This window comes from Apteryx mantelli, chromosome 4 (genome assembly GCF_036417845.1).
Source record: "Apteryx mantelli isolate bAptMan1 chromosome 4, bAptMan1.hap1, whole genome shotgun sequence".
NCBI classification, from domain to species: Eukaryota; Metazoa; Chordata; class Aves; order Apterygiformes; family Apterygidae; genus Apteryx; species Apteryx mantelli.
The window spans coordinates 76,088,066-76,116,056 of NC_089981.1; the positions used below are offsets into that span (position 1 = coordinate 76,088,066).

General features: G+C 44.0%; 1 protein-coding gene across 3 annotated transcripts in view; it reads right to left on the bottom strand.

Moving 5' to 3' along the window:
- Window positions 1-27,991, bottom strand: part of CCDC85C (coiled-coil domain containing 85C) — a 123,111-nt gene that overhangs the window by 41,803 nt on the left and 53,317 nt on the right. For all 3 annotated transcript variants that reach the window (XM_067294953.1, XM_067294952.1, XM_013940747.2), the window contains exon 2: window positions 9,271-9,347. In XM_067294953.1, the coding sequence (XP_067151054.1) occupies window positions 9,271-9,347 (77 nt within the window). The remainder of the gene's footprint in view (window positions 1-9,270; window positions 9,348-27,991) is intronic.

Genomic DNA, 27,991 nt, shown 5'->3' on the forward strand with positions numbered 1-27,991 from the left:
TCAGAACTGCCTCTCCTCTGACCTTCTCCTCCTATCCTGAGTTGCACACATAAAAGTTGAAGGGGCAAAGCAGCAGATTTCCTCTGGTCATAATGGTGAAAATGGAAAGCTAACACTCTAGGAAAGGCTTAATAAATAGCAGGAGATAGTAAGATGCTTAGCAGATTTTGCCATGTAAAAATACTATTGGAAAAATATTTTTATTAGTAGCTCAGTGGGGTATAGGCAATAAAAGCAGTGCAAGTTTCAAATTTCTCCATTCTCTGTATCAACGGAGATAGGGAACTTTAATTCATTGTTAACATTCAAGAATGGCTGTATTTTTTATCTCTTGTTTTAGACCAGCAGAGAAGGATCAACCCTGTAACTCATGGGAGACTGAGATAATCAGCTCAAACCAAATTGCAGTGTATAATTATAATCACGCAACTGGCAGGCTTTGCTCAAGAGATAATATGGGCTGGAGCAGCTAAGATCTAGACATCACAGTCTATAACCCAAACAGAAATTCAGCTCAATAGTTAACAAAGCTAAACAAAGCTATAACCATTGACATTCAGTATAGCCCGCATCTGGTCTGTAGCTTGTATGCCATGAGTTTGAGAGTGTCAGACTGACGGAGCCCATCCATGGCTCATTAGCCAGCATCAAAATCAGTCTCTTCATTAGCAATGCCAACAGAGAAGCTAAGGAACGCTGCCCCAATTCCACAAGACAAGTAGATGTGGATGTGGCATTAAGCACATGAATAAACTTATTGGACCATGCCCTGGAGTCACCCTTCTCTGTTTTCATCTTTCAGCAGTACTCCAGCCAACGAGGCCAAATGGGACCCTCACACCCACTAGCATAAACTCAACCAAAGCAATGCAGCTAGGCTCCCCTCAAATCACTCTCCACGTCCCATAAAATAAGCGAGCTAGGAATGAGGAAGAAAAAGGTCTGAATCCCCTTGTCATAAATCAGAAAAGGTCCCCACGGGCTTTAACCAACACTGGGACCAAACTGGCCGAGGATGTTGATGGCCTTTTCTCTCTTATTCTGAACAGTGCTCAAGGCGGGATGGAAACTCAGACCCTTGATGTCCAGAGGACCACTCTAAACGTGCTGCTGAACCAAGACTTGAATAGCTGGGAAGAATCAGTTGGAGCCAGACTGATTTTTATGAAATAGTCTGAACGTTCTTTAAAAGTTTCCTGCATGGATTTAGATGTACAGTTTTGGCTTTATGAAAAGCAAAACAAAACTGAAAAATTTGTTGAAAACAGTTTTGGCTAAAGCCTCTGTTTTCCAAAAGCCATGAAAGATTAACAACTTTCCACGCTTCCCAAAATTGTCTTCAGATAGCAGACATTGAATTTTTCTTGAGGTAGTCTTGGATTTGAACTTATTGCAAAAGTCTGTCTTTAAGCCTCTCTAGCTATTGCTCAGTTTCTCTCTGAATACATTTTTCAGTCCTTCTTAGATAGACTGATCACTGAGAATCTCCGTACTTTGAACCTGTGTACATATTATAAAGACATTAAATAGTCACTTTATAGCCTGATGTAACTGTAATTAACAGCTTTTTCCCTGTCCCTGTCCTCATAAATAGAAAAAAGTGCCATCTATTGAAATTATTACAAAGTTGGTTAAGCACAGGATATGATTAATCCTGCATTTCACAGCCAGAGGTTAAACTGAGCCTCATTAAATCCAATGTTCCTGCTCTCCCACAACAGAAGTAAATGGGGCACGAAGATCTTTGTGTGTTTGTGTGTATGTATCTATGTCTCGTACTCACGCTCTTTCACACAGAAATTCAACTCCAGTCATTCTAAAATTTTGAGTTAAGTTGCAAGAGATCACACGATTATTTCAAATTTATAAGATTCAATAAACAATTTATGCTTTTGTCTATCTTTTATTTGTCTTCTGGATTGAAAGCTTTTTGAATCATATTTCAAGTTTTTCTAGTAACACAATTTATGTGTATCTGGTGACATCTCGTAAAATCACTTGATGCCGTAGGTTACAATCTCAAAAACACGCAAGACAGATGATAAAGCTTTCATTAAAAGTTGCAAAAGTCCACTTCTGCCACTGATTCTGTTTTTCATAAGTGCCCCCATCCATGAATGGAAGGCAAATGTGAATAGAATATTTATTTTCATAGGTAGCAGTCCAAGATCTTGATGTCCAAAGTCAACAAAGTCAATTCCATTGTCTTAAACAGTTTGAAAGAATTTTGGATGCAAGTCTGAGATATCTTTGAGTTGTTCTTATAAAACTGTCCACCTCTGATTTTGGAAAAAAAAATAAAACTATTGTATTCAATAAATACATATTGTTTATTTAAATCTCAAGTCCACTTACTTGATAGCAAATTGGTCATATCAGTCAGCCTGGTCATTCTAATTCATAGAAGATGGGACTGAAATGAAACACACTCACAAACAGATTGGTTTTCTATGCTGCCTTTTCATGAAGCTTCCCCTACGACAGCTGAGGAAGCTAGATTTGAGGGGATCCTGTCAAATTTTCTTGCATTTATGCTTGTAAGTAATGCAATGCAATTAGAAGCCTAAGTTGAATTCTGGACAGTGCAACAGAGAAGGTTTCATGAAAATGTGGTTCAGTGTGAGTTGTACTCCAAAATTCATGGAATTCTGTAGAAAGTCTCACTGATTTCAAATTAATCTTTGGCTGAGGCCCCAAATATGCATCTTCTTTTTGCTTAACTAAAGTCGATAAGCAGCTAAACATTTAAACAGTGTATAACAACAGTAATATAGCAACTTAGGGCATGTCCTCTTCAGTATTTTGAATTTAAATTGAGATGAAATGCATTGGAAACCTTTCCTGCCTGAGTCACTCTCTAATACAAAAAAACTCTATTCCGCTCGTGAGGTCTTAAATTAAAGCAATTATATTTATCCTCCTCACACGTAAACAATAGGTAGACTTTGGGGAAATAAGACAGGTTTGTAATTTTGTTCTACTTGTGGTGTACATATGCAACACTCCTGGCACAAGTAATGGCCTCACAACAAAACTACCGAGCTGCAATTCAAAGGCCCAAATGCTAAGACCTGATATCAACTCTGAGAGCTGAGAGGCAAATGCACAAGCAGGAACTGATAATGGCTGACTTGGCACAAAAGTGACTAGTATTAAAATAATAGAAGAAATTGCACTCCAACCGTCTTGCAGCCAGCCAGCCCACTGTGTGCAATTCTTTTTCTCCTCTAGTCCCCTTTTTTCAGGAAAGATCAAACTCCTTGCTAAACTGCTTTTACATCTTTGTTCATTGCAACACTAAAGATTCTCAGGCTCTCTTAAATCCAGGGGTCCATTTTTTCTCATTTTTAGAACAATATGCTACCAAATGCCTGTTGAGTATCTGCTTGTGCCAAGCACACGTTTGCATAAGAAGACTTTCAGCAGTGTGTAGATTACCTCACCCAGAACCCACAAGGAAGCTCCTAGCTTGAAAATCTCAGCGTTGTCTTAATAGCAGCATTTACAGGTATTATTTACTATCATTCTTCTATCTGTACAGCTTCAGCTTTACCAGAAGGGCTTTTAATTCAGAATTTTTATGCCAATAAGAATAAGCACAGTTTCCAAGATTTCTTTTTTTTTTTTAATGAAAAGATCTTCCAGGGATACTCAAAATCCCAATCACCTAGCAGGCAGATGCTGAAGTGCTGTGAAGTGCTGGTAACTCTGAAGTATATTTGGTGATTTAATTAAATACTCAAATGTTCCTGATAATTCCCAAGGACTGTCCCCTCCCTAGAGAAGAATTCTTCATCTTTCTGCTCTCCACAAGGGGCCCTGAAAATTTCCCTAAAAGATGCATCATGATTTCATTGTCAAACCTCTTGTTATCTCAAGAGTCTCACTGCCTGTTTGACACATTTGCTCTGCTCAAATCTGGGCTTTTTGAAGCAAAGGTGTGCAACACTCTCTGGGCATCTCTGAGCAGCACAATTCCTCTGGTATATCTGTTCTGAAGGGAAAAAATAGACTAGGTTTAGCAGAGACTTCAAAAGAAAAGAAGTCTTGACAGTTAGCCTGTGATACCCAGCACTTTAATATGAGAAGTGAGAACAAGGTGATGAGTCCACAAAATCTTTAAACTTCAGTTTTATTTAAACGTGTCTAATGCTTGCCATTATACATAAAGATTTGAAAATGTAAAATATTGTGAACCATGGCCAAAAGTTTGTCACTGTTATTATCTCTAAAATGTATGCATTAGTAATAAAACTAACCAGAAATGACTTTTGGAACTCCTGAAGCACTCCTGAAGACATGGGTTTCTCTAATCTTGAGAGAAAGGGGTGTTATTACATACTCATTAGAGTTAAAGGGGCAGTGTGAGATGGCTTAAAGGGTCTACTTTTTACTTTGACACTTTCAGCTCAGAGGAATGGAAAGCAAATGCAGCCTCTCATCTCAGGTGTTATATCCCAATAATATGGAAGGTACCCTCTTCTAGTTATCTCACTGCAAAAGAAAGGTTAACCCCAACTTTCTAGTGCATTCCCCACAATGGTATAGAGAAAAAACATCATCTCTTCCACATGATGTGGGGTGGATTAAATCAATGCACACAGTGTAATTTAGTGTATTTGTTCCCCAGAGAATTTAAGACTATAAGTGATGCCTGTAAAGCCCTCCAAAGCCAACACCCAACATTCCTTAGAGCTTACGTTAGTGTTCTTTACACCTCAACTAAAACTTCAGAAAACAAAGTTGTCAATTAAGCCTACACACCAGAAACATATTTGGATTTCACCTCTCCTGTAACAGGAATTTGGAAACAAACCAAGGATTTCCACTGCACCTTGCCACATAAAAATCAGCCAGCTATTGAGAGGCTGCGAGAATTCAGGTTACTAAGGCTCCTCAGAAACACAACATGTGCCTCCCCCCTTACTCGGTCCTGTGCTCTTAGAGGACAGAAGCCAATTACACTTGTGAGAGAGGCTGACACTGTCAACCCTAGGACACTGAGGTCCCGTCTGCACTGTGTCGTCTTTGCCAATGTGGTTATGCCACAGAAGCCTGCTAGCATAGATGAGCATGCACTGACGGACATTAATTGATAGCGGCAATCGCTTACAGCATCTCTCTAAAACAATATAAACTAGGGCAACAAAAGCTGTGTTTTGTCAGAATTGCTACCAGGGATTTTGCCAGCACAGCGATGTCATCCAAGAGCATGACTTTCTAGATAACACTGCCATGCCAGCAAAACATTATAGTGCAAACTTGAGTCAAAGAAAGGTATAAAATTGGAGTAGCTTCTCCTCAGAAGAGAGGATGCAAACAGCAATGATTATTGACAGGAAAGGCCAAAGGAGCTCATTCCCCAACTGGACATATACAGTTTCTACACTAACTGCTTGCCTTACAGCATCACCAAATCTAATGCTGGAAAAAGATGCTAATTCTGGTGAGTGGAGACTATGCCGGGTTGGATGTATGAAAGGAAAGAAATGACCCTAAAATGGAAAAGAAGGCAAAACCAAAAAATCCATATACAGCTACCATAAATAACATCCATTTCTCCATTTGCTTTCATCCCGCTCTGAAGTGTGGCTCATGGGATGGTAGCTCTTGATCCCACAAGGAAAAGCTCTCTCCATTAATCTGTTTAAATGAGTCGCCAGAAAAAGAGAAGCATGAATCACAGCACACTCGCCCTGCTGGCAGCATGTACAGCGCAAAGCGGCAGCCCCAGCACGGCTGGCACGCTCCTGCCTCTCCCACTGAGCCTTTGTTTCAATGTGCTCAAGGAAAAAGGAGATGTCAGGATGCACATTTAGAAGCGCACATTTAGGAGCCTTGCATTAACTTAATTTTGTGTCTGAAGGTGGCACAAGGGCACTCATCACATCTCAGCATAGCCTCACATCCCAGACGCACAAAGATAAAGGAACAAATCTTGCTCAGGATGCACCAGCTAGCAAAGGGGCATTGTGTCACTGGCCACTGTAATATAAATCCTCCTATAAAGCTTGCAATATCATTTGCAGCACCAGCCTTCTCAGGTTTCTCTGGATGAAGCACTATTTCAGCTCTATGTTTAGCACTTGGAAAGAAGCCAGGAAGACTTCCATAACCACTACTGATTTGTTAATCCCTTAATGCACAGGCACTGTTTGTTACTTAGGACGTCAGGTTTCATCACTCCTCAGCACTGTGGTGATAGAACTTCTTGACACCAGGCTGCAAATATTATTGCAATGTCAATACTCCCAGGGAGAAAGTCAAGCTGAGTTAAAATGTGACTTTGTTGTTGACAAGCAAGTTTGGCATTGTGGAGTACACACTGCCAGGATTACCTGGAAACTTTAAAAACAGCAGAAAGTTTGCCAGGATCCTTTTTGACTAGCATCTCATCCAGAGATATACATGGTGAGAGCTAAACACTTTCCAAACAAATGAAGCAAGAAAGAATCCAGTAAGTGGATTATACTTTTTCAGGAAAGTACTGGGGACAATGTGTACATAGGCATTGGTGTCTGTACCTATAAAGATTTTCCTCATCTTTCTCCCTCTTTTTGCTATAGTTTGTGGACTCTGGTAGAAAATGAGGTTAAAATTGATGAGTTTTATACTGAGCATTAAAAGAAAAACATTCCAAAACTAGGTTTGTAGGATCACAAATCTGGAGGAGATGCAGGTCTCTATTCCCAGTACCCAGAGAGTGCCAGCTTCAGTATTTCTTGTGTTGCCCTAAGGAGAGCTAAGTGCCTCTGGTAAAAAAGAGTTATTTCATGAGTGCAACCTAAAATAGGTTGGATCCTGGTATTTTTGGAGGGCAGTTAAGACATCACACAGGGACTGCACAGAACATCGGACTCTGCCTGGAGTCAGTGGCTAGTGTTGCTAAGGAGGTTGCTGACCCTCTCCAGAGCAGAGAGCTATTTTAGGATCATTTCCCTCATTCCTGGATCTGAACTTTTGTAGTAATGCAGCCTGAAAAGTGCGGATAATTGAAGACAGTCAGTGAGCTCTGAGGAAAATGCACGGCCTTCTCACCCATGACAAAATGAAGGCAGAAGGTCCGACAGGCAGGGCTGCTTCAGGCAACGAGGAGTCCAGTTCCCAGCCCCAGGGTGAACCCTGAGCAGGCGATTTGAGGGTAGACTCTCAGATGGCAACGAGTGACTACATCATGAACATTTCCCTCTCCTCCAGCTGAAGCAAGCAAAGTTTCCAGCTAAGAGCTTTACTTCCCAACCTTCGCCAGCCAGCGAGTGACTCCTTGGGCTGGTAGCAACAGAGACTGACATCCACCCACCACTGGAAGAGCAGGACTTAAAGGGTGGGCTTTTTTTCTTGTATTTTGTTAACTCAGGGTCAAACATTAAAAGGAAGGACAGCGTCTTCAGCTTCAGCCCTGCACAAGGCTTATGCACACTAAGAAAAACTGGGCTTTACCTGGAAGCCTATGCTAATGTCTGCAATGCGTCTGGGCATCTTTTTACCATGCCTATTTTTCACCTACGAATTACTGATCACTTTTTCCACCTCGTAAAGGCAGACCCAAGCAAGTAAAGCACCCGGTTCTCCACGGCTCGCAAATGGCCGTGGATGAAGTCAGGCCAAGGGCAAATTGAGCAGGGAGCCAGTTCCCGAATCCATGCGTGTCTCCTAGCAACTGGCCACCCTGCGCAGCAGAGCCCATCTGTTTATCAATATTTCCAATGAAATCGTCTCGAGGTTTAAACTGCCACCAGCTAATTTATGGGTTGGGAGAAAAAGAGAGGGAGTTAAAATTAAATTAGGAATTGATTAATACTTGAAGCCACTTGGTAGCTGTTGAGTTGAGAGCCTTTTGGAGGTTTTAACTCTTTGGTGTTCTATGAGTTGTGTTTTGTGACTAACAAGGTCAACTAGTACACTCAAAACTTGGGGTAATTTTTGAAAAGCTCACAGTTGGGTCAGAATGTGGAGTTCAGTAAAAATAAGGTTTAACAAAATTATTTTGTTGAAAGTCCAGTAAGCATATAGCCTTCTTGTCAAATTTATTTTTTAAAAGGAATGTTTTAGAAATAAAATGGAAGAAGCAAGAAGCGATACTGGACAACTCTATTTTCAGACTCAGTGAAATGAAAAGAACAGCATAATATAACTTGGCAAAAAGTATTTTTTGGGGTTTTTTTTAAGAATTTAGGAATTGTTTTACCATCATTCCTTATAACTGGAAAGAACTTGTAACAAAATGATTCTGGAACTCAGCGCTTGAAGCCAGAAGCAAAGTTCAGAAAAAGAGAAACTTAAAAATGCCAGGGAGGAAGAACAGCAAAATAGTGAAAAGATGCAGAGAACAAGAGAAAGGGTAACTCTTCTGATGGTTTAAATGGACAGAGTTTCATTGATTTCAGCAAAGCTGCCCCTGTTTACAGCAAGTGCTATGTTTTATGTGGGATCCTGGGGACATACCAGACAGGATGGCTGTTTTCTTCCCTACTACTTGACATTCCTGTATATAGATAGGCAAGCACAACGAACGATCAAAAGCCCAGTGGCACGTAGAGCAGACTTTGAAGGACAGATGCAAGCAAAAAGTGCCAGTTTTAAAAAGGTCTGTTCTGTTTTAAGCAAGATCACAAATAAAATCTAGGAGCCAGCACTGCACAAAACTACTCCCAAGGCTGTCCCTTTACTACAGTCTCGTCATTCAACAACATAAAAGAAAATGCAAATGGGCAAGCAAGACAAAATCCTAGAGCAAGGACACAGGCAGCGCCGGACCGTACCACCATCACTGAGCGAGAGCAGTTGCTCACCAAGGAGTTGGGCACGGACACATGGGTGCAGACACACTGTATGCACCCGTGCTCCTCCGCACACGCCTGCTTCAGCAGGCGCAGGCCTTCCTCCCTCCTGCTCCTGCCCCCCAGGAGCAGACATTTTTTGGCTCATCACTTCAGCAACAGCAGCACCCAGCCTTTGTGCATATCCATGTGCATTTCAGTCTTTGCCTCGCTCCTAAACACACACGGACATGGACCCTAACAGGGATTTGACTATTTTTTTTTCTATATGCAATTTTGAAGTAGCATTACTGTAAGGGGTGTGTAAGAAAACAAGCCCCAATTCTATCAGCAGCGTTTGACGTGAAGGACCATTGTGCTCTCAGCCTCCCAGGAAGCGCACTGAAGCCCTAGTGAATTCAGGTGGGCAGAGAGACACAACTATATGGAAATAGGATAACAGAGCCTAAGGCCACATTTATATCTATTAGGCAAAAGATAAAAAACCTACCTGAGAGAGAAGCTTGTTGTCATCCTCCAGCAGTTTCACTTTTGTTTCAAGTTGCCTGATATAGTTGGAAGACGAATCTTTAGGAAAAGAGAAAAAAAATGTTTAAGCTTCATGTATTATAGATTAGTACTGTCAGACAGTGATACATTTTCCCGCTCTGCAGAAGGGAAGGTAGGGAAAGAGCTAATTACTACAAATGCAAATTTAAAGGGTGGGGAGGGGATTCTGCCAAAAGCTTTTTCACTAAGGAGCCAAGATTCAGCAGCAGCAGTATTTTCTATGAATTCATACCAGTCGCACTCAGTCAGGTGTGGGGGGAAGAGAAAAGGAAAGTGAAGCTGAAATGTTCTGTTCCTTTTTTTTTTTTAAATTAAAGTAGTTTCTGAACTTTGAAAGACATTCATATTAATCTAAAATGCACCAAAATACTCAACAACAGAAGATGTTTCCTTTTAGGTTCAAATAAACTACCTTCTCCCCTGTTTGCTTCAAACCCAACTGACAAACTCCCAAAAATAAGTTGTTTCTATGGTTCTACAAAGAGGTCTCTGTCAGAATTCCCAACATCACAAAAGAGGGCATGAAATACATAGACAGACCACAAAGCTGAAGCATACACACAGACTGACATACTACAACACAAACATCCATCAGTGAGACCTGCTTTTTTTCTAGAGGAAGTATGTGACACCAGACAACCAAATACTGGGGCAATAAAGTACAGCATAACCTCACATAAAATGCTAATATTCCAAGTTGAAGAAATATAATGACTAGTTTACCATTACAATAAGATAGCAACACCAGATAGGGTGACCCAGTATAGAAGATATCTTGCCAGAGAGCTCTGTGGGTGGCTCACCACTGTCCAAAACATCTGAGTTTTGTTTTGAAATGTGCTTTAAAGCAACACATTTGCAAATTTCACATGGAAGAAATTAAAGGAACCTAGGAAAACCTTTTAACCATCTTCATCATAGTTTAACAGTTTGCAATAGCTCCTTCCATCCATCAGTATGCTTGTAAAATGTCTTTTCCTCTTGTAATTTTGGTAGCAGACACTGTGAATTGTTTCAGGAGGGGGAGAAGAGGAAGCTTTGCAGCTTAAGCACATGAAAAAACCTGAGCAATTTCTGCACTGCTAAAAGCGCTCTGTATAATGGAGTTACATTTTACTTCATTTTATTTATTATGGAATGGCTGCAAAGCCATTCAGCCACAGGACTTCAAGCTGAGCATAAATCAGAGAGGAACCAAGCATTATGCAACCACGTTCATGCTAGTGTGTGTTCACGATAGCCAGCACCATTCAAGATCAGCCCATTACGGTTAGCAGGCAACATTAGCTAAATTTTCACACACACAAACACACGCCGATATGCATATATGCATTACTTGGAAGGTTTAGGCTGGCACTGTGCTAAACAGCTTATCATTCCCTTTGCCAGCACCTGCCAAACACCCTCAGCACAACCCTGAATTCTGTTTCTTGGACATTCCTTGGGCAGTTTTGCAGAAGAGCTAGCATGCAAGCTACAACTAACCACTTAGAGTGCTTTGACCATTCAAGAGAAAAATTGGAATATGCCCGAAAAAAGTGCTATCATAGACAAGTGCCAAGTTGCACATAAAGGAACAGCAGGACAGATTAGAGTCAAGTGCCCATCTAAAGGACAAACATTCTCAAAGGAAACATGCTCACTATTTTTGTTTTGATTGTGCTTTGTGCAAAACCAGTAAATCCAAATAAATTCTCATAAGAAAGGATAAGAAGACGCTATAGGAAACTATGTAAGTTCAGTGAACAGTTTAAGTGGTCATAAGGTTCACAACAATATCACCTCCAACTGCAGAGATCACAAACTCTATCCATCCAACAACTCAAATATGGGAGGAGTCTGCAGATGAGAGGAAAAGAAGGCAAAAGCAGTAGGTTATATGATCAATCCATAGCACCTTCCCAGCTAAGGCCTCGTGCCAACAATGTCATAAATTTAGTCATGCATATAAAAATGTGTAGAGTACAATGCTACAGAAGATCTATGCTTAAGTCAGCAAGATTTCAGCGTCAGCTTAAACAACTTGCTGAATTAGTAATGAATCTCTCCTCCATCATGGTAATAAGGGAATTTGAGAGTCTTAAAGGCAAAGCCAGGAGGACCATGGATCATTTAGTCTGATCTCCTCTGCATCCCAGGCCACTACATTTATTGACTTACCCCTAAATTCAGTCCAGTAATATCCATTTGGCTAAATATAGTTCCCAGAAGAGTCTCCAGATCAGTCTGAAGACATCCAGCGACTCCAAGTTTTCCACTGCTCTGCTGTGGAAAGTGCCTCCATCTGCAGAGCTGGCTCCATAAGGTGTCCCTCCACCTGCCTGGCAGCTGCACAGCATAACTTCATGCTCCCAGTGCATGAAGGGGAGCACCTCTAAACAATGAATCAAATGATCCAGACACACTGGTTCCTGGGTTTTATCTCAAAGTTTCAGGGCATTCAGAGCAGCTTCAATGAAGGATTCAAATTGCCATCAAAGGACAGGCTTTATCCATGCCTACCTGGAAATCAGAGGTAGGCCACTGGACTGGTGCACACATTAATTACACAGACAGCCACACTTACATGAACAAGCATAAAAAACGCTAGATAAAGCTAAAGAAGATCTGTATGTGTTGCCAGGTCACACATGGGCTCCAGTACAACCACAGCACTAGCGAGCCTTTTGCCTGTTAGCAGACCCAGCCTGTTTCCCAGTGGCAGGGACTCTGCTCCACACGGAGCTCCAAGCTCTCAACTGTCCTGTCCCTCCGCAGTGCTTACATGGTGCCAGGCATGAGCCATCACACTACCTTGTGTGAGGAGAACAGCAACACAAAGAAAGCCCATGGGAACTGTTTCCGACTCAGACAAGCCCTTTCTCCCCATCTCATGCCCACAGAGGGGAGAGAAACTGCACGAGGAGCCCTCTGGCAGTTTAAGCACAGCAGTAAACTACCCCAGTTGTGTCCAGGAACTGGATGCTGCCAGAATTGACTTGTTGACTGCGAGAACAGACAGCATGGCCACCCAAAGAAAGAAAGAAATGGGGAGATAATTATTTCTTTGCTTTGGTTTTATGCCCCATGTAAAAAGAAAGAGTATTCCTCAGGCACGTCCTGAGGGCAACCCCCGTCTCCCCAGGAGCCAGTGCACACCTTGGCCTACTCTTACCACGAAGCCTTTTCTGAGATTTGCTGGGGTTCTTCAAACACTACCATTCAACCCCAAACCATATCCCACGTCTGACCTCAGCCAGAAAACACCCTACAGCAACATAAAACATAAGGAGAGAGAAGAAAAGAAGAGAAAGCAAACAAATTTTGCCAGCTGAAAGTGCTCCATCTCAGGCAAAGCCTGAGAAACACTGTTCAAAGCTGTCAGCATCCTCACTACGCCCTCAGAGATGAATCATCACCATCTTCTGGAGTTGCCTATGTGGAGGTAGGTGCCAGATGAGCAGTTTGCATCTTGATCTCAGGTTTAAAAGATCCCATAACTCTCGTGACAGCAGGCAGTAACACTCCAGGGCTGAGCAGCAAAGCCTTAGGCTGAGGCTCTCCCACATTAGATCAAGAAACACATTCCCAACATTCTTCTGCCTCTGACCTTCCTCTTATCAGTGAATTTCCCTCCTCCCCTGCCTCCGCCAAAGCTGTGGCTGGCAGAAAGGCCTGGGTGACCCACCCAGGAGACGGTGCTGAGCAGGAATGTGGATGGCTCAGACCCCCTCATCGCATTCATTAGAAATTAAACAAATGATCCCCATCACCTTATCAAAGTCTGTCTTCAGTCACGAGGAATGCTTAACCTTCAGTCCAAAAACACATTCTTCTCTGTGGTGTGAGAGGCTCTCCAGATCCTGAGCATTTCGGCATACCAACAGCACGCCTAGGCCAGACTGTCAGCTAATATAACAACGTGGCACTGACTTCAAATCCACCTACCCCTGCAGAGGTATTGCTGAAGGTCTCATACCTTATTCTGCCTTTGGCAGACAGCTAAGTCAATAGGCTCGGTGAAAGTGCAGCAGGATGAAGAAAAGGGTATAGTATCACAGAAGCAGACAAGGAGAGTGGCCAAGGACACAGTGGGATAAGCTTTTCGGCAGGTATTCTGGCCAGGCAGGAACTCAGTCCCTCCCAAGATGACTGTCAGGTGGACATGCTTTTCGAGTTTTTCTAGGAGTCTCAGGTACCCACTGCATGAGCAGTGTTTGCCTTAGTGGGCCAGATGGCACCAGATGGAAGGAATTTCCCTTCAAAACGTTGCACCTCCCACCCTTCCCGTTACACACCTCGAACTCAGTGCTAGCCCGTCATCACACTTGGAGCATCTTCCAGCAGCAAAAAATCTTTTCAAGCAGCTACCACAGCCCAACGGTCTCCATTCACAGGAATACTTCCATTTGCAGTTAAAGTGCAAGAAAATGCTTCTGCTTGAGCGGGACGAAGAACGGATGCTTTCCCTGCCCCAGCAGCCTGTCTCCCAGCGAGCACACACTCAGAGGGCTGAGGGCCCCTCCACACTGCCTCCACACACCTGGCCCCAGCGGCGAGGCAAGCGGACAGCCAGAGAGCGGACAGTCAGCTCAGCAAGGCAACGATCAGACCTAACAGCACAACCAATGAAAACTGAAGAAGTGAGTGTTGTAATTAGCTATCACTCACTTGTACAATTTAAATGCTTCAAGCTAAATTGTTTGCAGAGCTGTAAAATCTGAAGTCCCGTTTCTTTCTAAAGCCTTTGAAAAACTAATTGGATGTAGTTCCTAACATTATCTCCGTGAGAGGTAAAAGAGTTGCATTCCAACTCGTGAAGGAGCATTACCGTTATTACCCATCCTCCTGAAGATTTACTGTCTTAAAAAATATACTCCATCTGGAAATGGGTGTAATTCAACTTTGATGTAATCTAGCTGAGTAACTTTTCTCCACATAGATAAACCACTTAATACTCATTACAGCTAAATTGAGGCAAGACAAATCACTCTACCTTGTTTTAACTAAATGGCTTTTGAGGGAGCAGGGAAGTGCCTGGCTCTTGATGCTTTTTTGAAACATAAATTAGAAACTGTTTTAACAATCAAAACAATCTCTCAGCCTGTGGAGCATTGAACAATGTCATTTTAAAAGACACTTGGAGACACTGGAACCTTTCTGATCCTCATCTGAGATTTCAGAGGGACCTGTCTGATAGGTAAATAAGATGAATTATACATTTATTTTGTTGGTAACAAAAGAAATGGTTATATTTCCTTGTATGCAGTTTCTCAAAACCAAGAGCATGTGGAGCAGAGGTATGCATTGTAGCAACATGGTTGAGATCAAGCAACATTTAAGACCTTTTTCTAAGGAGGTCTTCCTTACTTCAACACTTAAATGGATGTAAGTAAAAACACAATTCCTTTATGCCGAGCAATTCACAGGAGAGATACAAGAAAAGGTTAATACAGCTGTCCATAAGAACAGGAAGTTGTCAGGAGCCCGCTGACTCCCAGCTGATTCAGTCATGGTGAAAGAGTCCCCGCACCTAGTGCGGACAGTACGTGATGGGAAACAACCCAGCATGAGCACAGAGATGAGCTAAGAGACGTGAATTAGCCCTTTTTCACTGTATTCCCCTGTGTACCGGTTTGTCTTTTTAGTGTCTGCTGCAAACAGGGGTTGTACAGTCCCCAGCGGGGTGCCATGCAGCAGGTCCCGGCTGAGGCGCCCCTGCTCCTCAGCCTTCCTCAGCATGAGCCGCGGGGCTGCCTCACTCTCCCAGCCCTCCGCACGTGTCTGTGACAGGGAACGAGGGATGGAGCCGATCTGCCTCCCACTGCGTTTTCTCCCCATGAGCATACTTTTGCAAGTATGATTTAACACAGTCAAGAGCAGCTACACTTTCTTTGTCAACGTCCTGCAAACAAGACCTTTCCTCCCCTCAAAAAGAGCAACTACCCTACAGGAATTCTCCCAGATCCAAACCAAAGGAGACAAGACACAGGAAGAAGTTATGTCCTGCCACAGTTAACACCCTGTGGCCAGCTGCCTTATTTTCCTTCTCTTGAGGGGATGCTGACATTTTTGCTTCCTCCCCTTCCATCAATGACGGTCTCATAAAAAGACCTGCGCTCAATAAAACATTTCACTGTTTGACGGCAGTTTTGTTATCACACCTCTACTCTTCAGCACAATATTTCAGATTCTTATTGCTCTGCTGGTTTTGCTTCTCGACACAGACAAGTAGGCTGAAAAATGGGCCAGCAGTTATGTCTTGTAAAGAAGTTGATTTATTAAGGCAGTGGGATTCTTTCAGAGCAGCTGGGAAGCAGATGAAACTCACATCTTTTCATATATATTGTCATTAAAGGAAAACTTTCAGAGAGTTGGACAAACCCATAACCCTTGCTTTTTCCTAGCCAAGTCCAATCTTTCTGCTCTTTCCAGCAAACCCCATTCTTGCTACACTGTTTCATACTGGTGTGCAAGACAAGACTCCACCTGAGGGTTAACTCAGCAGTTGGCATGCTGGCTGGCCTAGCTCAAATGTGGGCAGACACACTGCAGAGCCATTGCTGAGTTACTCGGGTTTTGCAGGTGCTCCCTTCCACGACCGGGCTCTCAGGGCACATTGCTCGATTCCTTGCATTGGCGTGCTGAGCTTCTTGGTGACTCTCGCCACGGACCCAGGGAGGAATGTCTCCTTCTGGCACCGTGAGGATGCTCCAGTGTCTGAGTGATTCAACCCATGTCCCCCCTGAACCAGGGGCTGCTTTCCAGGCTCAGCAAAAGGGACACCCGCGCTCTGCCCGAGCTAGTTCCCACTGAAAATATCCCTAAATGCAGCTGAGAAAGCGTGTGAGCGGGTGGAAGGGTAGGTTTACAGACAAAATGCATGTTAGAGCCAAATGACATATCCTGGCAGTGAGGTGAAGCAGCTCACTGACCTAAACCCTCTTCTCTCAAGTCCAAAATACCAGAGTTTGCTAACTCCAGTCCCCACACCTTTCCAGCAGGAGCTTGGGAGCAATTTGCAACCTCACTGAGGAGGTGACAAGAGAATGCACAGTGACAAGGTGTATGGCAGACAGTCTCCACCTTTTTCAGCTTTGAAAGATATTCTGCAAGCAAACTATACCAATGTGCTCTACCATCACATTAGCCGTGAGCAGTGCCTTACAGCCCCCTGCAGCCTGCCAGCCACTGTTAAAAAGGTGGTGGAAGTGCACTTACAGAAATAAAAGCGAGGCCAAATCACAAATATTTTCATACCTGAGGTGCTACAACAGATTATTCTTGAATGGACACTTCCTTAGACCACATTAAATAAATAAAAGACCCCTATGTAACATCCAAAGCCAGCCATAATAAAGTGTTTTTCTGAGTAAGACTGGTAGGATCCAGTCAAGTATTTTTAAGGTGGCGGTGAAGGATCAGATATAGAATAGGTAGTAAAACACAGTTTAAAACAATAGGGAAGTGACTTGCCTGCACTATCAATCCAATCACAAACACCAAAAAAGTTGAGTCTCAGACTGATATACATTTTTTTTAAATATCACAAGCCAGTGGTTATGTACTGACAACAAAGCTGTGCTGCTGCAAAACACTGCTCCAGCAGGATGGGACATATGCCACTGGAGCTATTTAATTAACATTTCCAAGCGAGTCTCTTAACTACTAGCTCTGAAGTTTTTCAAGACTGCACATTCCCAACTCAGTTCCAGTTCATTAGGCCTGTCTAAGAGCTTAGTGGCCTCAAGTCAGTCTGCAAATGCTTGATAAGGTCTCTCCTGACTTTGGCTTTTGCTGTTCACTACTGTGGCTTCAAGCAATGAATCTTCAAGCACAGCAGAACATCTGCCTGCTATGACTGTCAACAGGAGCTCAAGAGCTCCTGATATCTTATCAGGATTCCATTAGGAAGCAGCTGATAGGAAAGGAAGAGTGTGTGCATGTGTGTGCCTGGATATTACAGTGTAGCCAGGAGAGAGCTGTCTCATCTCATCTGAAAAGTGGCTACCCATTTCTCCTTTTTTGCTTGGGTGACCTTTACATTACAATCGTAATCTTCATGAGGGCCCTTGTTCTATCACTGCCTAGCAAAGCACAAACCACACGAGATCGCTTGTGTGAAAGTACCTCTAAAACATTTAACCCGTAAGTCCTGCTTAATGGGAAGGGGGAAACAAAACCAGTAAAGAGAACGCAATGCAGAGCAGGGGAAAAGAGCAGAGACGTTGGTAAAACACTGCCCTATCTTGTGGTGCCTGTCTAGTCAGAGAAAAGCATCACGGACTCAGAGCTGTTGAAGGATCCCACTGCTCACACCACAACATGACTTCTGACTCCCTGCTCCTCAGACCACCACAGCAGAGACACAGATTTGTCTGTGCATTTTGCCTCCAGCAGCAAGCAACAACAGCCTGTTCTGCTGACAGCTCTCCATGGCTTTCCATAGAGCTTCTTGTGAACCTGCTGGCAGAGGTGCCCACCTTCACTGGCTGGCTAAAACGCTCTCCCCAAACAATGCAAGAAGCTGCTGCTCGGCCTAGGAAGCAGTGGGGTGTTTGCGCTGACCCACACGAGGCCTTCTCCAGCTGCCTCTCCCTCAACCACCACTACAAGAGGTAGTGCTTGGCAGTCCTTGGCCGTTAAAGAAAGGCTAGAGGCAGCTGCAATTTAGGAAGAGATGGCCAAGGGAGGATCTGCAGTTTACACTGGGGACATAAAGGCATCCTCTCTTCTCCACCACCCCTCCCAACAACGCCACAAGGACTGCACCTTAATGATGTTTCATCAATAGGGTCTGGGGAAGTGGTTTTTTTAAAGCCGCTTTTGCTGATATGGTTTTTTTTTTTTCCCCAGTCGTATTTTTCCTTGCTGTGAGCTACATCTCCACACAGAGAATGGGAGAACACTTTGCTATATTTCCATAGGAAAAAATGACACCTTGAATCCAAAACTGTTCAGCAAAATATTCTATCCATTCCTATTGCCTGCAGGACAGACCAGTTCAACCATGAGTAGTAGAGTCATTACTGTTTATCCAGGTTTCCAGGGGAAATCTTTCCTTCTATCCTCCAGAGATTTTGAGGGTAAACAGCCTACCAAAAGATCTGTATTTGTTTTACAAGTTGTGTTTTAAAGCATGTGGACAACGCTCTGAGAACAATCAGCATGATTTTTTTTGAGGTTCAGCCTCAGACTGGGCTTTCAAACACAAGTGGACAGAATGCAATTAGGACTTAATAAGCAAAGACAGTGATAGAAATATTAATGACCAATGTATGCACAGCCAGAGAGCCTCGACTGGTGTGCATGTAAGAGAGGAAAGATGAATTACATCAAACGCAGAGTTCTTCCACCAGGTATACAAAAGTTTGGTGCTTTTCAGAGGGAGCAGGACAGCTCACTGGACAAATTCCAGGTACTCTAACATGTGCAGCACCTATTACAGCTCAGTGATACCGGGTAGATTTCAGGTTTTGCTTTGCCTCTTTAAGAAGCCATTTTCTGTCTAACCACATAGATTTGCCTGACAAAGGACTACCCAAACAGTAAAAGGACAATTATAGAGAAAGTAGGACAACGTTCAAATTGCAGGTGGAGCTCAGAGTGATGCTTCCTTTGAGACACAGTGTGGTACCAGCATTTCTTCATCGTTGCTTACCGGTTAATAAGAACAGAGACTACAAAAGATGCTGCAGCTGGAAGGGCAGGGGAAGATCAAACTGACTACTGGATGTGATGCTGTGCTAACAAAAACCTGCAAGTGAAAACCTGAAGTGAGGAAAAGATGAGCAACACCAGCAAACAGGAGGCTTTTTGACTATCTCATGCCTTAGCTGACGCAGCTCTGCCCAGCAAACTTTGCTTCCCATGTCTGAGTGACACTGCAATGGTGCAGGCTCTTCTGTTACCTCCAGTCCCAGCAGAGTAAAGCCCCAGCCCACTGAACGGTGCCAAAGCAGTGAATTAGGCGATTATCATAATCTTCCTTATCCTGTACCTCTCTAATATTGCTACAGATGGGCAAGTGCTGAGCTACCACAGTATGGCCTAAGCAGGATCTTCCATGAGTGCCTAATTTTAGACACAGAGAGCTAAATCCTCTGTCTTTGACAGACCCATGTGTTGCTCCTCATTGGTGTGATGAATGTTGCTGTTGCACAACAAGGAGCGTCTGGACCCTTCCCTTGAAGGTCGGACCCAAGAGCCAGCTGTGCCGAGTCTTCCTCAGGGGAAGACAGAGGTGAATGGAAAGTTGTGTCAACAGTGCTCGGTCGGGCAGCAGAACAGCAAGTCCCTCAGAGCTAATGGGATTCCGCAGCTTTAATGATTACGAAAAGGTTAAAATGACCTGCCAGGCACCCTCAGTTGTTTAAGCCTCTTTTCCTTCCTCGTGCTGCTTTAATCCTGGTAACATGGTCACATGACCCGGTTAGAAAAAGCCCTGAAGCCGATTAGGGGCTTTCTACTGGCTACAAACCACTCAAAACATTTGTGATGGTGTGAATGCTTTGGAAAGAGTAGCTTGCTTTGCTCTGCGTCCTCCTTTTGGGTGCATCTAAGTGGATGCTGCAGCCTCTCGAAATTGCTAGGAGTGTATTCTCAAAGGGAAAAATCCCTGAAACCAAGGGGACAGACTTTATACTCATTTTCACCTATACCAATACAGTTATTTAATTCCTCCCTTCCACCTCCAAATCACAGCCCTTCTTACCTGACTTTGGCTACTGCTGCCAAAAACTAAAGGCAGAGCCTGTCACACAGGGCCACCCTCGAGTTGGATCTAAAATTCTGCAGCAGCCTCCCAGGATCCTCACACGTATCAGTTCTGTGGAAAAGGATTTTGAGGACTACTGAAATTTGTAAACTGGACGTGAATCAATGTCATACTGTGGCAAAAGCAGTAGTGGGATCAAGCTGGGATGCAGAAACAAGAGTTCTTTTTGTAAACAGGCAAAAAATATCCTCCTTCATCAGTGCTATTAAAGATCTTGAACAGGGATCTGTGTCCAGTTTTAGGCATCATGCTTGAATACTCATGCGGACTAGTTGTAAAGAATTCAGAGGAGAGAAATAAGGAGGATCAGAGTGTGGAAAGTATAACCTATCAAGAAAGCTTGAAGGAATCCAGATTGTTTAGTCTCGAGAAAAGAAGACTGAGGATAGATACAGAAAAGGATTCAAATATGTAAATGAAAATGACTGCTGAAAAGATGAAGTGAATTAATTGTTCTCCATGTTCACTGGGGAAAAGCAAGCTAATAACAGGGATAGTTAAGCGCTGGAAGAGATTGCCTTGGGAGGTTGTGGAATCGCCATTGATGAAGGTTTTTAAGAACAGGTTAGACAAACATTTGTCAGGAGTAGTTTAAGTAGAGTTGAGTCTGCCTTGGGGCAAAGGGATGAGCTAGGTGACCTGCAGAGCCCTTCAGTTCTATTTTCCATGACATTCTGGTATATATAACACATGAGAAAATCTGTCGCTATTTCATTTAAATTTCAGAAAGCAAGCACTGCAATTATTTAAAGACAAAAGTGAAAACACTAAACAGTCTTTGATTGGCATGTTAAATTCAGCAGTCTGAAATAATCCATGCATTTTGGTTTTTCTTCTGTAGAAATTCTCAACTAACTGCACAGTGGCTCACAAAAAAGGTGAAAGGAGAGCTGGCAGGAGAATATTGGAAAGAACAAGATATGGGCTATGACTCTGGATACTAATGGGATGTTTGCAATAAAAAAGTGGTATTGGAAACAGTTGGCTGTTTCAAACACTGTCAGTGATTTCAGAGTCAGCACCCCCAAAAAAGAGAGTTCGCATCTCTAAAAGTTATTGTTGCCAGCTTTCACAGAAATTAGTGGTCCTAAATCATGGAAAGCCCCCACAGCACTAGGGTCAGTATGAGCAGAGCAACAACCTACAGCCTTTAGCCAAAAGAGCTTAAAAAAGAGAGACTCAATGAGTATAGACAAGTCGGGGAGTGCCAGTAAACCGTGCTGGTTAGGAAACAGGCCTCAGCTGCACTAAGAGCCAAACTGCTGTCAAGGTTCATAGGCACTGTGACAAAGGAGGGCTTTGGAGAGGGCCAAGGAGAAAGCCCTGTCCATGTCTACAAGTTTAAGAAAAGTACAAAGGTGCTAATTTGAAAACTGAGTATGGGGGGAATGAAGGCCCAGATGACTTGGAACTATTTTAGTAGTCCAGAAGCTCCCAAAATAAGCTGTTACCTTCCCCAAAATGACATACAAAAGTAATAGCCAGAAACCCCAAAACTCTGAGTTCGTACCATTGAAACCAAAAACAGCAATAAAAGAAAGCAGAGTTCAAGGTCATTTGTCAGCAGCCAGAAAGCTCTGTTGAACAGGTTGCTCTGAACATTTGCACGCCCAATTGCCCTGTCAGTTACCTCTTGCAAATCCACTGAAATCAATGCAATCAGACTACCGGATCTGCTCCCTGGCCTTCCTTCTGCGTTATTCCCATTACGTCCCACAGCAAAAAGTGGTCCTGCAGTGAGTATTTGACTGGAAGGAATTACAGTTCGGTATCTTTCTCTTAAAACACATCACACTGACCAAAGTCGTGCAAAATCTTTGCCCCTGGATCTGAATACACACAAATGCATGCAGTTTTGATCTGGTCCTTGAAAGATTTGGGGGCTTGTTACAGTTGCAAAAGTTTGATCATACTTAACAAGATCTTTGCTGAAGTTCCTCCATTTTTGTAAGAAATCTCTAACCATAAAGGTTCAGAAGTTTGTGCAAAACATGTCAGGTTAATGCAAAACCTGGTGAAATAGAATAGTTTTGAATAAGCTTTATTTGAAATTTTAGGTTTGTTTGAATCCTTAAAGATTTTCTCCTCAATAGATTAACATTACCTCCTAGGTAAGAAGCACTGCCAACTTTCAGATGGCTGTAATTGTTATATTCAACATTGTACCTACAAATGTCTGGTAGGTTTTATGCAGAAATTTCCACTGCATTCAAAGGAATTCAGCTTAAAAACTGACAGCACAAAGCAGTCCAGCAACTGGGCTTTCCTGAGTTTACAAAACTACTTCATAAGCAGCCTGCAGGGGGGAGCGCAGATTATCAGATAAGGTGATATATTTTTGTTAAAAGGGTAAAGCCAGAAAATCTTAACTATTTGCAAGAGCATTGGTCTTTCTTTGTAAACATCGTGTTGCAACTTTTGCAGGCCAGGGAAAATGCATTTCTGATTGTAAATCTGCTCCCCCCTTTGCTTAGGAAGATTCTTCTGGACAATAAACGCAGGGAGCCCGGGAGAGGGCTGCATAATTATCCGCCCGACACAATGGAAACCCGCCTTTGCAATGTGGTCTTCAACTGTCAGGAATCCAAGCTGCGTGATAATTAAAACTCAAAAATCCTCTTCCGCCAAGTCCAGGGAGAAATTAAACTTTAATTTCCACTCCTCAAATAACCCCGCAATATGCAGGGAGCCCCCTATTAAAAAAAAAATCTCATAGGTGCAAATGATGCCCTCCTCAGTACCGAGAGGAAAAATTTAATTGGTAGTGAGAAAAAGTAATGATTAGGTTAACGAAAAATAGGCTCTATTGACTCGGGCCACTCGACCATTCCTGATGAGGGTAAACAGCCCTCCCCCACTCCTTCCCCGTCCCCTTCCCTTTGTCTGCTGCATGCCGCGACGCTGAAAGCAGAAACCCATTCAAAAACGACGATGCCTCAGCGGGAAAAGGCTGGAGCCAGATCAAAGTCCAGCTATCCGGGGGCCGGCGAGAGCCTAACTCCCTCTGAATGGGCAGCGCAGCCTCTGTGTGCGCAGGAATTTTTTTGTCCCGCCTCTCAGCACGCCGGCGATGCAGGTTGCTGGACCCGGCTCGAGGAGCTGGCGGCAAAAGCGGAGGAGAAAGGCAGAGGGAGAGAAGCGAAGAAAGGGGGGACGGTGCAAACCGCTGGGGCAGCTAATTAAAGAAAGAAGCGAAACGAGAGCAACGGGAGCTGCAGATCACAGCCGCTGTTTCAGAGGCTGGCTGAGCTTTGTCTCGTTTGCACGGCGGCCGAGGACGGGAGAGACCCGCTCAGCCCTCCACGCTCACGTCTCGGCCAGCGCTGGCTCTCGGACCCTTTTCCCACCCTCCTCTCCTCAGCCCAAACACCCGACTCCCCCCGGCTCTCCCTCGCACTAGCAGAGCCTAAGAAACTCCAAAATGTGGCCGGCCCCTGCAAGGCAGAGACCTTTTGTGTTGCCCTGCCTTTGTCCCTTCGCAGCCACGCTAACGCGGCTGCCTTGCTCACTTGCCCCAGCTCTCCCCCGTTCCTTCGGCTCCTCCTCACCACGCGGCGCCCTGAGCGGGACACAGCGCTCAGGCCGACAGGCGGCACAGGGAAGAAGGGAGGGAAACCGCACCCTTGGCTTTCCCAGGCTGCTCATCTCCGTTCCTCAGAAGCACACATGCCAAGCGCAGCACAGCAAAGGTCTTACAAACCTCGGCAAAGACACGGGCCCAGTCAGGCAGTCAAAAAGCATTTATCCAGTTATGCTGGCATTTCCTTGCTGCACAGGATGCTAACAAACCTCCTTATCACACCTGGAACTGGCAGTATAACACTCTTGTCCAAACTGACCAGAAAGACGCTTGGTTTCATGGTGTTACCTGCTCTTGCCATGCTACTGGGAGCTTGTTGGGAATTTTTTAGGTACATCAATTTTTCATAGGGAAATACTGCTGGGTCAACAGAGCATTTTTAATGGAAACACATCCATTTTCATGCAATTTTTAGCTCAGGATGAAATTTCTGGTCAGAACCTCAGAGAGAAAGAGGGAAAGCCTAAAATAGTCAAAAGCCTGGGGCTTAAGGCAATCACCAGGGAATGTCTAAATCCCTGCACACCAAGCTCTTCTGGAGCTGGGGGATCACACGTGTCTGTGTTGAACACACAAAAATATCTACGGCTAAGGATATGGAGCCTGGCTACACTGCAGGAAGAAACCCTGTGCCCTGTCCTATTCATCAAGAATTACTGCTGCTGTAGAGCCAGCAGCTCGTATCAGCTAGGATGGACACCTATACAGCCCCCCAGTGTTCGCCATATGCCAGTTATGGATCTGTCACATATTTTGCTGATTTGCTGGGCCAGTCTCTCTCACTGACACAGTACTTCTTGGGGGTCCCAGTGGGGAAGTGACTCTCTGCTGCAGTGCAGAGCACAGAGCTGGGCCCCCAGCGCGGGCTGGGATGGTGAAGGCTCTCATAGCACAGAGGCTTGAAGTTGTGGTTCAGATGTATCTCACAACATGCCATGAAGTCAGCAAGGACAAAACAAATAGAAAAAGAAATGCACTTGGCCGCTCACCCTAACATACCATGGAGGTGGGATGCAGAAGAGATGGTGGTGTGCAAAAGCATGAAGTGTCCAGGCAGGAAGGGCGAAGGGCAGGAGAAGAGACCATGAGAAAATGAAAGTCCTGATTTTTGGTGTTTTGTAAGATGATTCTTTTCTTGTTCTCCTGCCCACCTAGCACCAGCAAAACACCCAGCCTCACACTCTCCTACCCAGACTGTGGTTAAACATTATGTGCTCCAATTGCCTAGTAATTTAACTCACTTTTGATAAACACATTTCAATGGCAGCATGACCGTGGGAGGAAGGTGTGTTTCTTCCAAACACCTTTGAGGACTCAGTACAGACAGGAAAAACAGGCGCACATAAATACTACAAGGTATGCACAGTTTCTTCACCGTACAGTCCTTCAGTGTCAAGCTGGAAGAAGGCATAAATCCTGTTTCTGGCAGCTTTCACATAAAAAAATTCAACAAAACCCAGTAACTGGGTCACAGAGAAGCCCCTTTGTGCCATCAAATTACACAGATGGAGCACAGACTGTTGGCTACTTTCTTACATGAGTGTGGAGGGATAGTCTCTTTTGGGAAAGCACTTCCTACCTGAAGTCCTCTCCTCCCCCCTGCACCTGCAGCCCTGCTGGAGGAGATTGCAAAAGGAAATTAAACAGGAAAAGGGCTGTCAAGTGTAATGTTTTGCCTATGCTGAACTGCTGGATGGTTTGTTAGGGCCAGCTGGAATGGTGGTAAGCCAGCCAAAAATATGCTATAACCCAAAACTGAGCATAACTGAGATTCCTGATACTTAGATAGAATGACTCTTGGCATAGTTTAAGAATCAGAACAAAGTAAATCTATTATTAATGCCTGGAAAGAAGGGCTGGACAATATCTAAGCATTTCCTAATAGCAAGATGATGAAAGGGATTAGAAACAAGATGGAGGAGCAGTTTAAAATGTGTCACTGGGCTGGATTCATACAATGAGACAAAAGCAAATAGAAGTGATTAAAAATAAGTTAAGAATACAACACTACTGCAATAAAAATAGGGCAAAACAGTTAGAAATGACAAGTCACTTACAACATAAATCTCCCTGACATCTCTGTGATTTGCTATCACATAGGCTGCCAATCCTCATCGAGGAGTTTTAGGAAGTACTCTAGAAAGTTAGTCCCTTCCAGCAATGAATATGTTGAAAGAGTGCTCACTAACCCCCCGATAGGGAAGTGCGGGTGAGTAGCATCTCACAGGACGAATCCCCTCACAATTAGAGGAAAGCGTGTTCCTATAGAGAACCACGTAGTCACCTTGTCTGGGATACTCAAGGAGAGCCCAGGCATTTGTCTGTCAGGGATAATAAAATCAGTCCCACAAGGATTCAGCGACCAGGGCATCGGAAGAGACTTTCCGATCCCATAAACTAAACAAATACTTGATATGGCTTTGTAAAAGGACTGTGCAAACCTTTATCAGGTTTCCCTAAGGATACATTCAGATACTAAAAATATGCAATGCAGCCAACTTTCTGTGTTATTTATTAACAGGTTTATTACCTCTTACTTAAGCACTTTGGACTGGCAGCTGACCGCTCCCTGAAAGAATGGTTAACATGCACTTCTCTGCACTTCTAGGAGCTGCCTCAGTAGTTCACTCAGCCATGACTTACGTATACAAAAAGCCTGCAGGCTCCATTTCTGCATGTGGACAGCTTTGAAGAGGGGGGTCTCAGCAGCAGCTGTTTGACACGTGAACACGGACACCTGGTTTGCTCCTGTGCCCTCCTGAGCTGCTGTGTCCCTCATGTCCATTAGTCAGCAAAACAGCTCAGGTTTCTAGCTACACATACCACGGTACAGCAGGGCAAAGGGGAGAGATAGTGGGAAGGCACCACAACTCTAACATCTTCCTTCCCCACCACCTAATTCCCACATGGTGTCCCATGTTCCTCCTGACTGTTCACTGTGGAAGGTCATCTGCAGCTCCTTGTAGCCCACATCTCAGGACTAGGTGAGAACTAGTAGAGGGAGAGAGGATAATCTTCTTATTTCTACAAAATAGTACTTTGTTACATAAAAGAAAAAGAACTAGTAAGCACAGGAATCCTTTGCAATAACCATGTGGACTCATTTTCTAGGGGGTGCATATTGCACCCCCATTGAGTTTTCCATTGGGAAACAGTCATTACACCTGAAGAAAAAGGAGGTTACTCTGGTTCAGGCACAGGGATGTGGAAGGAAAATGCATGGACATTCAGGGTAACATCATTCATGAAAACCTGAAGATGTTTCAGGTCACCTAGCATCCAGATCCCCAAAGTTTTTTGCTTGCCATTTTGCTTACCTCCCACTCCTGAGAGGTATGTCCTATGCACTCCTCCCTACTTGCAAGCCAGGCAGTATTAGAAAGAGCAAGTGTGCCAAATTTTGGGGGTACCATTTCAAGCCCTGTCAGAGCCCTGCCTCACACAGAGACAAGCCCCTGCTGCCAGCTCATTGGTAATATCTTGCTTCTTTAGAGACAGCAGCCCCCAGCTCCCCAAGCTCAAAACTCAGCAAAAGATGCTGCCATGCAGAGAGGTCCAAATCCCACTCCCGAGCCCCTCACTCACTCCCAGGAACACACTGTCCCTGCAGGAAGCTTGTCACACCTCCCAAAACCTCCCTAAAACCTCTGATGTAGCCCATCTCCTCCCCAAGACAGGATTTTTCTCATGTCCTCATTTTAACGTGACCCGAGTAAGTAAGCGCCTGTTACTTCCCTTGAGAAACTATGCTGCAGCCTAACAGCTTTCACCTTGAGGAGACGTTTCCTGACGACTTTCTCCTTAGCCTAATTTCATCCCATTAATCCTAGTTATACATGCTTGGTCCACCCCACACAATGCCTTCACCACCCTTCAAATATGTGTGCTTGGTTATCACATCTCCCCGAGGCTGTTTGCCCATGCTGGCGGCAATGCACGGGACCCAGCCCTCACAGGCTCCGCGGATGCAGGAGAGAAGCCTGGGATGCTGTTTGTACAGGGGGATTTGTTCTTTCCCCCACTCTCTTCCACAAAAGTATTCTGGACACTGTTTTAAATGACAGGTTGCCCCTCTCTTTCTCTAGGGATCGCTTTGCAATGCCAATTTCCATCACATGAACGCACAGCCTATTTGTGTTGACCAACAGGAATTTAATCAACTAACAATAATAAACTGGGTAATACTCAATTGTATGAATCCACCAGTCAGATGAAAGGATTTACAAAGCATGGATTTATCTTAAAGCCCTGGCAGCTTTCCCACGGTTCCATTCTAATCTACGGAGCTATAGAGAATACGTGAAAACTCCTAAATCCAGGTTTTCC